At 40.2% G+C, this 12225-nt stretch overlaps 1 protein-coding gene across 1 annotated transcript; it reads left to right on the top strand.

The window, feature by feature from the left end:
* The first annotated feature begins 288 nt into the window (after positions 1 to 288).
* On the top strand, positions 289 to 3298 carry nkx6.1 (NK6 homeobox 1). The gene is made up of 3 exons (XM_052009178.1): positions 289 to 916; positions 1480 to 1652; positions 3056 to 3298. Exons 1-3 carry the CDS (start codon positions 289 to 291, stop codon positions 3296 to 3298), a joined length of 1044 nt encoding a protein of 347 aa, XP_051865138.1.
* The last annotated feature ends 8927 nt before the right edge of the window (positions 3299 to 12225 follow it).

A 12225-nucleotide genomic window follows, 5' to 3' on the forward strand; every position in this document is an offset into this window, starting at 1 on the left:
AATCCAAAATAATGTCTCAGAAATCCTCAGAGCAAGAAACAACCCAACACCATCGGTTGTTTTAATTATTCTGTTTACCTTTTATTTTTGGAACAACACACAAATATTTGCCCCAAGTAAAAAAAGCATCAGAGGGAAAAAAATCTGGATATTTTGTTTCTGAGGGACTGATCGGAATAGAAGTGAAGCAAGCTGCTGTTTTTGCTCTCCCACCCCCCCCCCCCCCTCCTCTCTTGCCTGTCCCCTTTCTTGTGAGAGTTGAGACTGAAACAGACCCACTTTTCGGTGATGATAGCGGTCGGACAGATGGACGGGAGCCGGCAGAGCGCGTTCGTGCTGAGCAGTCCGCCGTTAGCGGCCCTGCATTCAATGACCGAGATGAAGAACCCCTTGTACCCTTACTCCATGCAGCCCGGAGCCGGGACGGGGGCCGGGGCATCATCCACTTCATCGTCCCCTAGCCCGCCAGGTATCATCAGTGCAGCGACCACCGCGGCGGCGGCGGCGGCGGCGACGGGGCTCAAGTGCACGTCCAGCTTGCCCGGTTTCATGACACAGCAGCTGTCCTCCGCCACTCCCCACGGCATCAACGACATCCTGAACCGTCCGCTGATGCTGCCGGGCGGGGGAGGCGGAGGCGGAGGAGGCGGCGGCGGCGGAGGAGGTGGTGGTGCAGGAGGAGGAGGGGTCGCTTCGACTTTGCTTTCGGGAATCCCGCGATTTAACACCAGCCTGAGTCCGCCGCCACCGGGTATGTACTTCAGCCCGGCGGCGGCGGCGGCGGCAGCGGCGGCGGCGGCAGCTGTGGCCCGTTACCCCAAGCCGCTGGCTGAGTTGCCGGGGAGGACTCCTATCTTCTGGCCCGGAGTCATGCAGAGTCCGCCGTGGAGGGAAGCCAGGCTGGGCTGTTCACCCCGTAAGTATAAACTCTCAGTTCCCCCCTCTTTATCCAGTCACCTATTACTATTATTGCACAACTTGGCGAATTATTTCGTTTTACTTTCATTCAGTTCACACCCGTGACTATTTCAAGCATCGAAGTTTTGTAAATGAATTTCCCATTTCAAATCAAGCGTTATAATCCAACATCTTTGTGTTATTTTAACAGACACGTTCTGGGGGCGAATTAGTTTCGAGATTAGATAAAATCTGCCGCTAAACATAGAGTCAACGCGTTGTCAAATTAAAACTGCCTAGGAATATGCTGTCAAGCTATTTGATAGTCTGAAAAAAGTCCTTTTTAAAGATTGTTGTACCTAAAGAGATGCCGTTTAGTCTAGTTTTTTTTTAGAAAAACAGAAAAATTGTTCGCGTTTCTATTATGGAATTATTACATATGTAGATATATCATATGCTACCCGATGTCAATTTATTTCAATTTGCATGGTGTGGCTGTGATCATTCTCAGTGCATTTTACCGATATCTAGCGAGTAAATGTTATTGGTTTCTTTAACATTTCCAGTGCTATCTATTTTCAGATCAGGGTGCCATGCTGATTGACAAAGACGGAAAGAGGAAACACACCAGGCCTACGTTCTCGGGACAACAAATTTTTGCATTGGAAAAAACTTTTGAACAAACTAAATATTTAGCAGGGCCTGAAAGGGCGAGACTGGCGTATTCACTCGGGATGACGGAGAGTCAAGTCAAGGTAAGATTGTCCTGACAATTGGTTCTGCACCGGTTTAAAATGCAGTGAAGTTTAAGAAATTTCCGAGAACTGACACGCCAAATGGGAAACATATCCTCTTTTAATGCGAAATGAATTAGATTCACAAAACGTGTCCATACTCCAAGAGATTAGGAAAATATACACTTAAAATATGGAAATTAAAATTAAACTATTTAAGAACTCATTACATTCTGATAAACGAGATGATGCAGACATTCTTTTTCAGATTTGAACTGGTCATTCATCAGAATGTTTTTATTTACTACAGTCATTTGGTATCTATTGTTCGAAAACAAATTGTGCTTTTAAATTATAGCAAAACCAGCATGTGCTATACGCTGTCACTTTCGCGCAGTTTAGGTATATCATCTTGCCTGTTGTTCCTCGAATGTGCAGCGTTTTATTCGCCGAGTGTGGCAAATTATTTCGTTGCTTTTTCATACTCGCCGCATTCGACAGCAAAACCTGTTCTGTAAATATGCGACTGTTATCATCCGAGTTAATCTCGTTGGGAACTTGTGTCGGAATTGTTTCTCCCTATATTTTACTCCCCAAGATTGCCACTTTTTTTTAGAAAGAATTTCCATCACACCAACAATTAAACTGAAGTTAGCGACAGCATAACTAAATATTTGCCTTACGAAAACGGAGGGAAACGACCGTGCATTTATGATGTTACAAATTCTAATCCATCTCTTGTTAAATAAATGACACATTCCTCTGTGCGCTTTATTGCTGGGATATAAATTAATATTCAAGGCGTATAAAGTGAGTTAAGATTAAACAGTTACGGTGTTTAATTTTCCTCTCCGCTAACAACATATGTGGACAGGGTCTGTGGCACATAATTCTTCCAGACAGGCTGAGAATTGAGGACGAGTAATATTCTAAAACACGCATGAATACAATTACTGAGGATATCATATTTTAATGTACAGTAACACTGCAAAGTGCGTGGTGGGTTAATACTGTGACATTGGCGCTTATGCGAAAGGGGTTTGCGTGCTTAGCAACACATAAGTGACAGTGTAACTCGGGAAAACTATGCGACCTGGGATAGTCTGAAAAGCAGGAAGATGCTGCTTCACCGGGCTTCTGTTTCTCGTTTCTCAAATCACACCCGAGTAAATACAGCTTTCGTCATTCGCTGCGGATGTCAAAATTGCCGACCTTAATCTTAGAACTAAAACGAAAGTGGTAAATATTTCTGACAGGGGTTGTGCTACTCGGAGGTGTCTGCTTTCACTGCTCGTAGTTTTCAATGGGCGAAGCGTGAAAGCGAATAATGGTGGGTGATTTTTTTTTAACGTTTTGTACTTACAAACCCACCCTGCATTCCTTTAATTGCTGACAACCTGGGACTGGCCTTCTTTTCCGTTCAGGTCTGGTTTCAGAACAGACGGACGAAATGGAGGAAGAAACACGCGGCAGAAATGGCTACAGCCAAGAAAAAGCAGGACTCGGAGACAGAGAGATTAAAAGGCGCCTCGGAGAATGATGAAGACGATGATGATTACAACAAGCCCCTGGATCCCAATTCCGACGACGAAAAGATTTCCCAGTTACTAAAGAAACACAAACCCACTACATTGCACGTCCATACAAGTGAAAACGAGAGCTCCTAAGAGACGGCGGACTATATATTCCTGATCTCACAGAATTTAGCACTAAACTCTCTCTCTCTCACTCTCTCTACACCACTCTCTCTGTACATTTTCAGAGATGTATATATTTTTATAGTCTATATAAGTTATGGGAAGATCTGTTAGAAGCTCCAGCACTAATTCTCATGGCTCTACTCATAAGGACAGAGCGCATTTGATCTCCAACAACAGGCACTCTGGTTGGTGGAACACTTTTATACCAAGATAGGTGTATAGTAATATATTCAGATCAGAGACTGGGCAGGTCAGTTGTGGGTGGAGAGGGGAAGTATTGGGGGCTCCGCGACTTGTAAATAACTCATGTATTAAATATCGAACAGAAGAAAATAACTGTGAATATTTATGAGTAAAATACATTTTGTATAAGGAAATATCAGTTTAAATTAGCGCTTGATTTTTAATGTATAGATTTCGTTTCGATTCTCGTGTTTGGAATCTTGTGGAGTCTGAATGCAAGTGTTGCCAGGATATGTCTTTGTGGATTAAAAAAGTAAGATATTTTTAATTGGTTAGCGTTTAATAAATATTATAATTCCAACAAGTCTACATTTCGACAGCTTTCGGGAAGTCTCTTTACAATTGAAGCTTTGTGCGGGCTGTGGAGGGGTATTCGGACTTGCTCCACAATCCTAACTTATATTCTTCTTCAACTGCACGTTTTCGGTTCACCGGTAACCTTTTGCATTTTACAACCGGTTTATTAACGCTGCTGAAATTGCAATGATTTGCGCCTCATCCCTACTGTGAGACGAGATATTTGGAAACATTTAAAAATGTGTATTCCAAGGCCGCGCTGAAAGGGCATTAAATTTACAACGGAATGCATCCTAGAATTGCCCAGGGATCTCGATTCAGTAACCAAATAATGGTTAATGAAATCAGACCTTTTGTACTGAATTTAAATGTCATTAGGAGATTTGGCTGGTGGAACTCGTCTGGTATTTCTGGGGATTGGAAATTCAAGTGGTGCACCTTAAGAACAAAGTGTGACGGAGGGTCATTAACATTTCGAGCGGCTCCTTTCTGGTTAAGTAAGCATATTATTCAGTTTGGACCCTCCACGCTTGATTGCGCTGGATTTATATAATTCAGGCAGCTGGATAAAGAAGCACTTTCCGTTTAATTCTGAAATTCAAATATTTAATAGAAGGATTTGCAAAAAAAAACATCTGCTCCAGATTTGAAGGAATCCGCCGAATTAAACTGGGAAGCTGTTCAAATGTAACCAAGCGGCATCAACAGTGATTAGGGGGAAATTAGACAATGTCATTTACCGCCATCATGAGGATATCTTCTGATTAAGTATATCGCCTTTACTTTGCCACAGTAAACTGATCAATTACCATGAGAACTAACAGGGCTTTTGTACTCAGGCCGTGAGTTTAAATGGTGTGTAGCTTTAACGAGAACATCGAATGCAATTGCAGGCACCCCATTCATGACAATGCCGCCTTCGGAGGAGGAAAATACTGTATGCGTGGAGGACATTCCCATCAATCGCACGGTGAATTAAAACCGATGGAGAATCGGTGTTCTTTTTTTTAAGGGGGTGGGAACTTGGTTTTTATATAACCGTACAGACAGGGAGGCGAGTTCACAACAGGTCAATGATTAATACAGGGAAAGAAAGCACAAATAAGTAGGGGTGTTGGTTCTATCATCTCTTAAATCTAGCCAATCCACCTTTACATTTAATTGCTTAATTGCATTATCTGTTTTTTTTAAAGTACGATGTTGTTTGCTACAAGGGGGAAAAAACCCTCATCAAAACAGCACAGAATCTCAAGGGAGGGGCAGGTATCAGGAAGAGACACATGGTGGAGTCAGAGGGAAACAACTGACACAGGTACAAACTGTCCCAGGACGTCAAGACTCCCGGCAATAATTCCTGATAAAGAGACGTCACAGGTAACGCCATGTTTTAGAGGTGCAGTCGAATCTTTTTCTCCAATGAAGTCGGCAGGGACACGTGCAAAATAAGTGACCGCAGGACGCCAGGACAGTGGAATATAAAGCACTTATAACAACAGATTGATTTAAAAGTGAAAATATGCAGTGACAGTATACTTGGCCTCCTGACTCACACGAACTTCACCCGCAGAAACAAGCTACAATTGTTCCAAAACTCAACCGAAAGTACCACTTTTGAAGGATCATTGAAACCGGATGTGTAGCCAATTTCTAACTGGGCGCCAGGGCACATTTAATGCCGATTTACCTGGGCGCCCACACAATATATATAACAGTGATTAGTTGGTGCCTGGCCATTTGTCCTTCAATGTGAAAAATCTGTACAATTAAGTTGGTAGGCCGTGTTATGTGCTGTAACATTCTACTTATATCCCCGGTGCTGATTTAGATGTAGCTCAATATTAATGGTATGAAGCTCTCGGTTCACTGGCGGGATCTTCCAAGAAATGGGTTGTTCGATTATTGTATAAGATTACTTCTAAACTGAAAGCGAGACTTTTTCTGGGCGAGAATAATAATTAATATTGTGTGGGACATCTTTAATTTTATCAATTAGAATTAAAGAAGGTTAAGACCGAATTTAATTTTACTATTGGCTAAATTTGTTTCAAAACTCGAAGATAACCTTCTGGCTATCGCTCATTTTCTTTTCGTTTCCAGTTGCTTTTTTTTGTTGTAACAGTTGGGTGGAGAGACAAAGTCTGAAAAATCAGTGACTTTTTTCCCCACATTTGAGACAGTCTATTTCAATAAGTGCGGACTAAGCAAAGTTCAGTAAATTTTACACGTTATTGTCACCGCATTGAGATAGCGGACTTCAATATCCCAAAGCTCAGGGACATGCAGTCAGACAGACACTGGAGCCGAGGTAAACACCTGTCAGCACTTCGAACAGGAATTTTAAGGCCAATTAGTACACATCAAGTTTCTCTGTCTCTTACCTTTGGCCGCTTAAGTTATACACAATGAAATTAAAGCATCAATAATTGATTTACTGGCGAAGTCTATTGCAAGACGTCACTTCGCGGGTCATACAATATATCAAGCTATCTCTGACGTCACTCCAAAACACCCCGTTTTAATAATAGATGATTTGTGGAATTCATTTAAGTTCACAACTCACCGCTGACTAAGTGAAAGAGATCGTGAGGCTCACAGCAAACCGCGGTGGAGTGTGAAATCGGGTCAGTCAGTGTAAACAGAGGGTGGAGAGATGAGACACTCAGCTGAGAAAGTGTTTTCCGATGTAAGAGTAAAAATTAAATATGGTACAATATGTTATAAAGGTTTAGGATTTGCTAAACAATGCACAATCGCGCTAAGCCAGCAAAATAATTGTGTTTCTATATATATCAAATTAAAAAAACATCTTTATTGAACAAAATTGATAAGACCTTTTAAAATAATTTCTAGTGTTTCCCTCAGCGTGACAGGTCGTGCAACAAGCGCCTTTGGTGTCTTTAAGGGCCGCCCGCATTCTTTTAACCGCGATTTCTGTCTTGTGAACAACGTTTTGCTCAGGTTCGCGGAGTCGGAAGACAAGGATATTTCACAAAGGATCGGGCTATTTCCCACTGAATCCCACACCACCACCATTCACTGCATTGAAGGAGAGATCAGATACCACCAGAGGATGCTATTTGTTATTGATGTACCGGGGACTTTAAAAAACCTGCTTTGCAGGCGGTGACTGCACAAGTCGACAGCTTTGTATTGATTAAGATGAAGGTCCGGATTGGTTCGATCGTTTCCCAATAACCATGTTCATTACATGCTAATTTGGTTCAAAAGGCAAGAGTTCGTGTGTGGTCTCATGCTGAGCACAGCAAAGACTAATAAAACAATCTGTTTCCTCAAACGCGCAGCTCAGTAACAGGGAAAGACATTGTAACCTAAACCATGGGACGGTTCCCGAATCATCTGATCCTCGGGAACAAAATGTTCAAAAGTCAATTCCGCGCTGAAATTAATTCTAATGGAACAAAATTGACCTTAAACGGCAGATTCTACAGTAACTAAAATATGTTCAATCGAATATTCAGAATAAATACTTTATTTCATATTTGACTTTGGTCTTTAAGAACATAAAATATCTACGTCAATCTCAACATTTCTTCTTCCGCTTTTCCACTATATCTCTTTAGAAAAGCAACGAATTAAATCAACTAACGCTGGTTGTTCTGACGATTTCCCCTCTTCTCCACAACCTGATTTCCTCACGTCCTTGGAACATTCTAGAGTTTAATTTGGGCTCCCCTTGCATTTGAATCTGTCACTAATTTGTAAAAGACCAGAGAAGATTTGCAGTTTCTTGGGATGGAACAAAGGTGGGGTAGGGGTAGTATCGAACCTAACACCTTGCCCAGTAACTGTCCCACAATCCACGGCTCACTATTCAGTAATACAGGTCGACAAACTACTCTGAATTGAGTCTAATTTGGTTTCTTTCCCCACTCAAGCTAAGTTTAAACGCAGAACTGCACTATTGTGATTGATAGCTATTGTTTTGATTTATTATTCCACGTGATTTAGGATTAATGAGCCTTCTGAGCCAGAAAACATGTCCAGTGAGGACTCAGCAAACGTCTCTAGGGCAGTGGCTACTATCATAAGGAATCACAGGGAGCGGTTGAAGCTCTCTCTTGAACTGGGACAAAACAAATTTAGTGCCAAACATGACCCAGACGGCTACTAGTCTTTTAAATTTGTTGATGGGCTGTGGATGTCAGTGACAAGGCCAGCATTTATAGCTCATCCCTCTTGCACCGTAAACTATGCAGGTTGCTAACAATTTCAGTGGGCAATTAAGAGTCAAGCACATTGGTTCAACTGGAGTCATGAATAGGTCAGGCCAAATAAGCATGGCAAATTTCCTCTCCTGAAGGACTTTAGAGAACCAGATTTTTTTACACACAAGAATCAGATAATTTTAATGATATCTCATTGCTGCTAACATACATTCCAAATTTATTTAATTATCTGAATTTGAATTTCCCGGTGGCTTTGGTGGGATTTGAACTTGTATCTCCAGATCAATAGTCCAGTAATTTAACCACTATGGTGCAATATCTCTCAGGTGAAAATGGTACCAGAGCTTACAATTTAAATTAGTGTTAAGTAAATTTATCAATTATGTTAGAAAGAGCTTCTTTGTTTAAAGAGTGATGTTCTGAATAATCTGTTGGTCCGGAAAATTGAGTCAAAACATTTGGGAATATTAAAAAATACAATTGAATGCAATAACAGAAGGATTAAAGTACTAAAAGGAAGATGCAAAAATATTTACCCTCTTAATCTAGAAATTGAAAATATTCTTTTGAGAGTGGTATAGATAATGTAGATACTGAAACTTCCAATGACAAAGCTTGCTTGAAATCAAAGAACGCTTTCCTGAGTTACATGTCTGTATGTTAAAAGGATGGGGATCTCCAGTTGAACATAGGGCTGGGTTAGAAGTTGATTTAAACAACAGCGTATCCTTGAGAAATTCAAAGGTGGAATGGAGGCTGGGTGAGGGCATGAACTGAAGATTCATTGGATTTGATGAATGGATCCTGTTGTTCGTAATCTACATTAAAACCATGGATATCAGTACCAAGTTTAAAATTATTAGGTTGCCTATGATACCAGGGTACAAAGGTCAGTCAAGATAGAGAAGGAAGTAAAATATTTTCAGAAGGAACAAAACCAGTTCTGTAACTGTTTTGCAACCAGTTGAGAGAACCCAATAAGATGTTAAATTTATATGTGAAGTACTGTCTGTTGTTTAAAAATATGCAGCATAAGTTTACAATGAATGAGGTAAAATGAACAGGAAGACTAGAAAGGGAGACTAGTGTGGGTGGTTAGTTCACTATTTTCAAAGATTGGATAATATGGCAAAGTAATCAGTCTGTGAATGAAAAAAAATTGCATTGATGTAGTGTTTTTCACAACCTTGGGACAGTACAATCAGCCTTTACCGATGTAATACTTTTGAAGTTTAGTCATGGTTGGAATGCAGGCTTGCTTTTTTCCACAAACAAAAAAATAATGACCTGATCATCTTTTTTTGATTAGAGACATTGGTTGAGGGAATGATATTCACCAGGACAGGGAACCAGGGAGAACACCCCAGTTCTTCTTCAAATAGTGCCATAGGATCCTTTACACCACCAGGAATGGCTGATGTAGCGTCCGTTTAATGTTTCTTCTGGAAGAATGCTTCTCTGACACTCCAGCATTTCTTCACTTACTGCAGTGAAGTATCAGCCTAGATTATGCCTGAGATTAAGACCCACATCACGGGGTTTTGGGTTACACTTCATTAATCAGAAGAATTGAATATAACTTACCCGAGACCACAGGAACTTTGCAATGCATTGGTCAGAACACTGTTCATTTCTAATGAGAAAAAGCTCACATTGCAGAGGGTACAAGACAAGACCAATGCAGATGTTGCTACAGTGTGAAGGAATGTGCGATGAGGAATGATTGGGGAAGAACATTCTTATTGAGTTATATGAAATATTTCATAACTTAGACAAAGATAAATAAAACATTTACTCCAATTAAATCAGAGCATGGAAGTAGAGATGAGAAAATATACTAGTGTAAAGTAAATTTATCATTGATATTGGAATGAGTTTCTTTATTTAAAGAGGAGTTAATATTCTGAATACATTGGGAGGGCAGGAAAATTGAGACAAAACTTTTAGGGATATTAAAGATACAATGGAATGCAATAATGGAAGACCTAAAGTATTAATAGAATGATACATAAAGTCATTTCCTGGCTCCTGATATCTTAATGTCCTTTTTATCTTCATAAGTAAAAGGTAAAATGGAGTGAGAAAAAGAGAGAACATCGAAATATGTTTAGCTCCCATTTATCAGCTCAGAACCAATTTCAACAGCAAAACCACCAAGTGCATTTATATTGTGTCTTTTATACAAAACATGTTCAAGGTTGCTTCACAATAGAAATAGACACCAGGCTCTGGAGGGAGAGATTAGAAGTGACTGCAATTCTAGCTAAAGAAAATGAATAGGATTTTAAAGATGAAGAAAGAGATGGAGAAGCAGAATGATTTAGGGGCAGAGTTCTGGAGAGTGGAGCAGAGGTATTTGAAACCCTCTATAGTAGTTTTTGCACAAGGTTTCAATCTGCAACATACCGTTGATGTTGTCATCATCTGGTTAGACACATATTCTGAGATGGAATATAGTATATTGGCCCTGATTTTATCATTGTAATGATAGCAACACCATCAGCATTTGTTGTAAATTCACCACAAAACTGACGGCAATGTTGGGCTTTCTAGATGAGGGTAGCTTAATGTAGAAATCCCAAAGTTATTGCAGGAGACTCTGCTCACCTCCAAACAATGGTGTTTGCAGCCTTCTCCATAGAATCAAGAGTAGTCACTTAAACTAACATGAAATTAAGTTATCTGCAAACTGATCATGCCTTAACATATCTTAAAAATTATTCTGCATTTTTACATGATATTCAAGTGAACTTCTAATAGTATATTAAGTTGTATCAAGCTGTCTGGACCAAGGAAGTAGTTTTACAATTGTATATTACCAATTGCTTCACATTAATATTTCAAAATGGAATATGTATTTCTGGTAGTTCAGCTTCTGATTTAATATCCCAATCTTTATTTAGCACTGTATAATATTCAGAAAGTTAATTAAAGAATATTAATTTTCTTCCCTTGTATGTAGTCAATGGGAATTCTTTAAATTGATTGGTTGTTCAGCTTGATGATATCACAGCTGGTGGCTACTCGGGGTTCCATTAAACTGACCACTAACAGCTGCCTGTGTTAGTGAAGGGAAAGCTTCTGCCACAGAGTTCAATGGAGTTTTTTGGAGGGTTTTCTTCAAGGTCAAGGAAGCGAATTGTTCAATATAGAACACAAACTTTGGTCTTGTTGATCTGCAGCATTCCAGCAAACTCTTTCCAAGCATTTTGTGTATTTTGAAAGCTCTTCGGGCCAAGAAATTCAGGCGTTGATACCTGTGGTAAAATGGTGTCAGTTTATTCTGGTACAGCTGAAGAATGGTTTATTTTGGTATCCATGTGAGGTCGCATGCATGTAGCTGACATAATTTGTGATCTTTTGCACATATGTGATTTAGGGAGTTGTACACTAATGTGAATAAAGAGCACTATTTGCCATCATAGTGAGCAGCCAATCAAATGAAAGAGTTCTCACTGACTACATACAAGGAAGAAACTGCATCATTTTAATTAACCTTTTAAATATTACACAATCTTAAATATTGGGACATATATAATTAAATCAGAATCTGAAATATAATACAAATGTGTTTCATTTTGAATTATTAATGTAAAGTGGTTGGTGCTCAACTGGAATTGCGAAACAGCTTGGCCTGAACTGGATTAGGCATTTCTCTTCTCTTCTAATAACTGGACCTCACGGTGGCAGAGAAGGATACCTGGAAGGGGAATTGGAGAGCTCAGAGAATGAAGAAGACCTCACCTAAATAGTGATCAGAAATCTAATCCACTGCTGCAGCTGTGGTGATCTCATTGACGTCTCCTCATCCTCAACACAGTTGTAAGCAGGTGCATTCCTTTAAAAAAGCCACAAATAGGTCTGTTTCTTTCTGTTAGGGATTCCTACACATGGCCCAGACTATTCCCTCACGGATGACACCACCGTAGTGGGCCGGATCTCAAATAATGAAGAGACAGAGTACAGGAAAGAGACAGAGAGCCAAGTGACATGGTGTCAAGACAACAACCTTTCCCTCAATTTCAGCAGAAAAAAAGAGCTGGTCACTGACTTCAGGAAGTGGGGTGGAGCATATGCCCCTGTATATCTCAATGGTACTAAGGTGGAGATGGTTGAGACCTTCAAGATCCTAGCTGTAAACATCACCTATAGCTTGTCCTGGTCCAA

This window comes from Pristis pectinata, chromosome 2 (assembly GCF_009764475.1).
Source record: "Pristis pectinata isolate sPriPec2 chromosome 2, sPriPec2.1.pri, whole genome shotgun sequence".
NCBI classification, from domain to species: Eukaryota; Metazoa; Chordata; class Chondrichthyes; order Rhinopristiformes; family Pristidae; genus Pristis; species Pristis pectinata.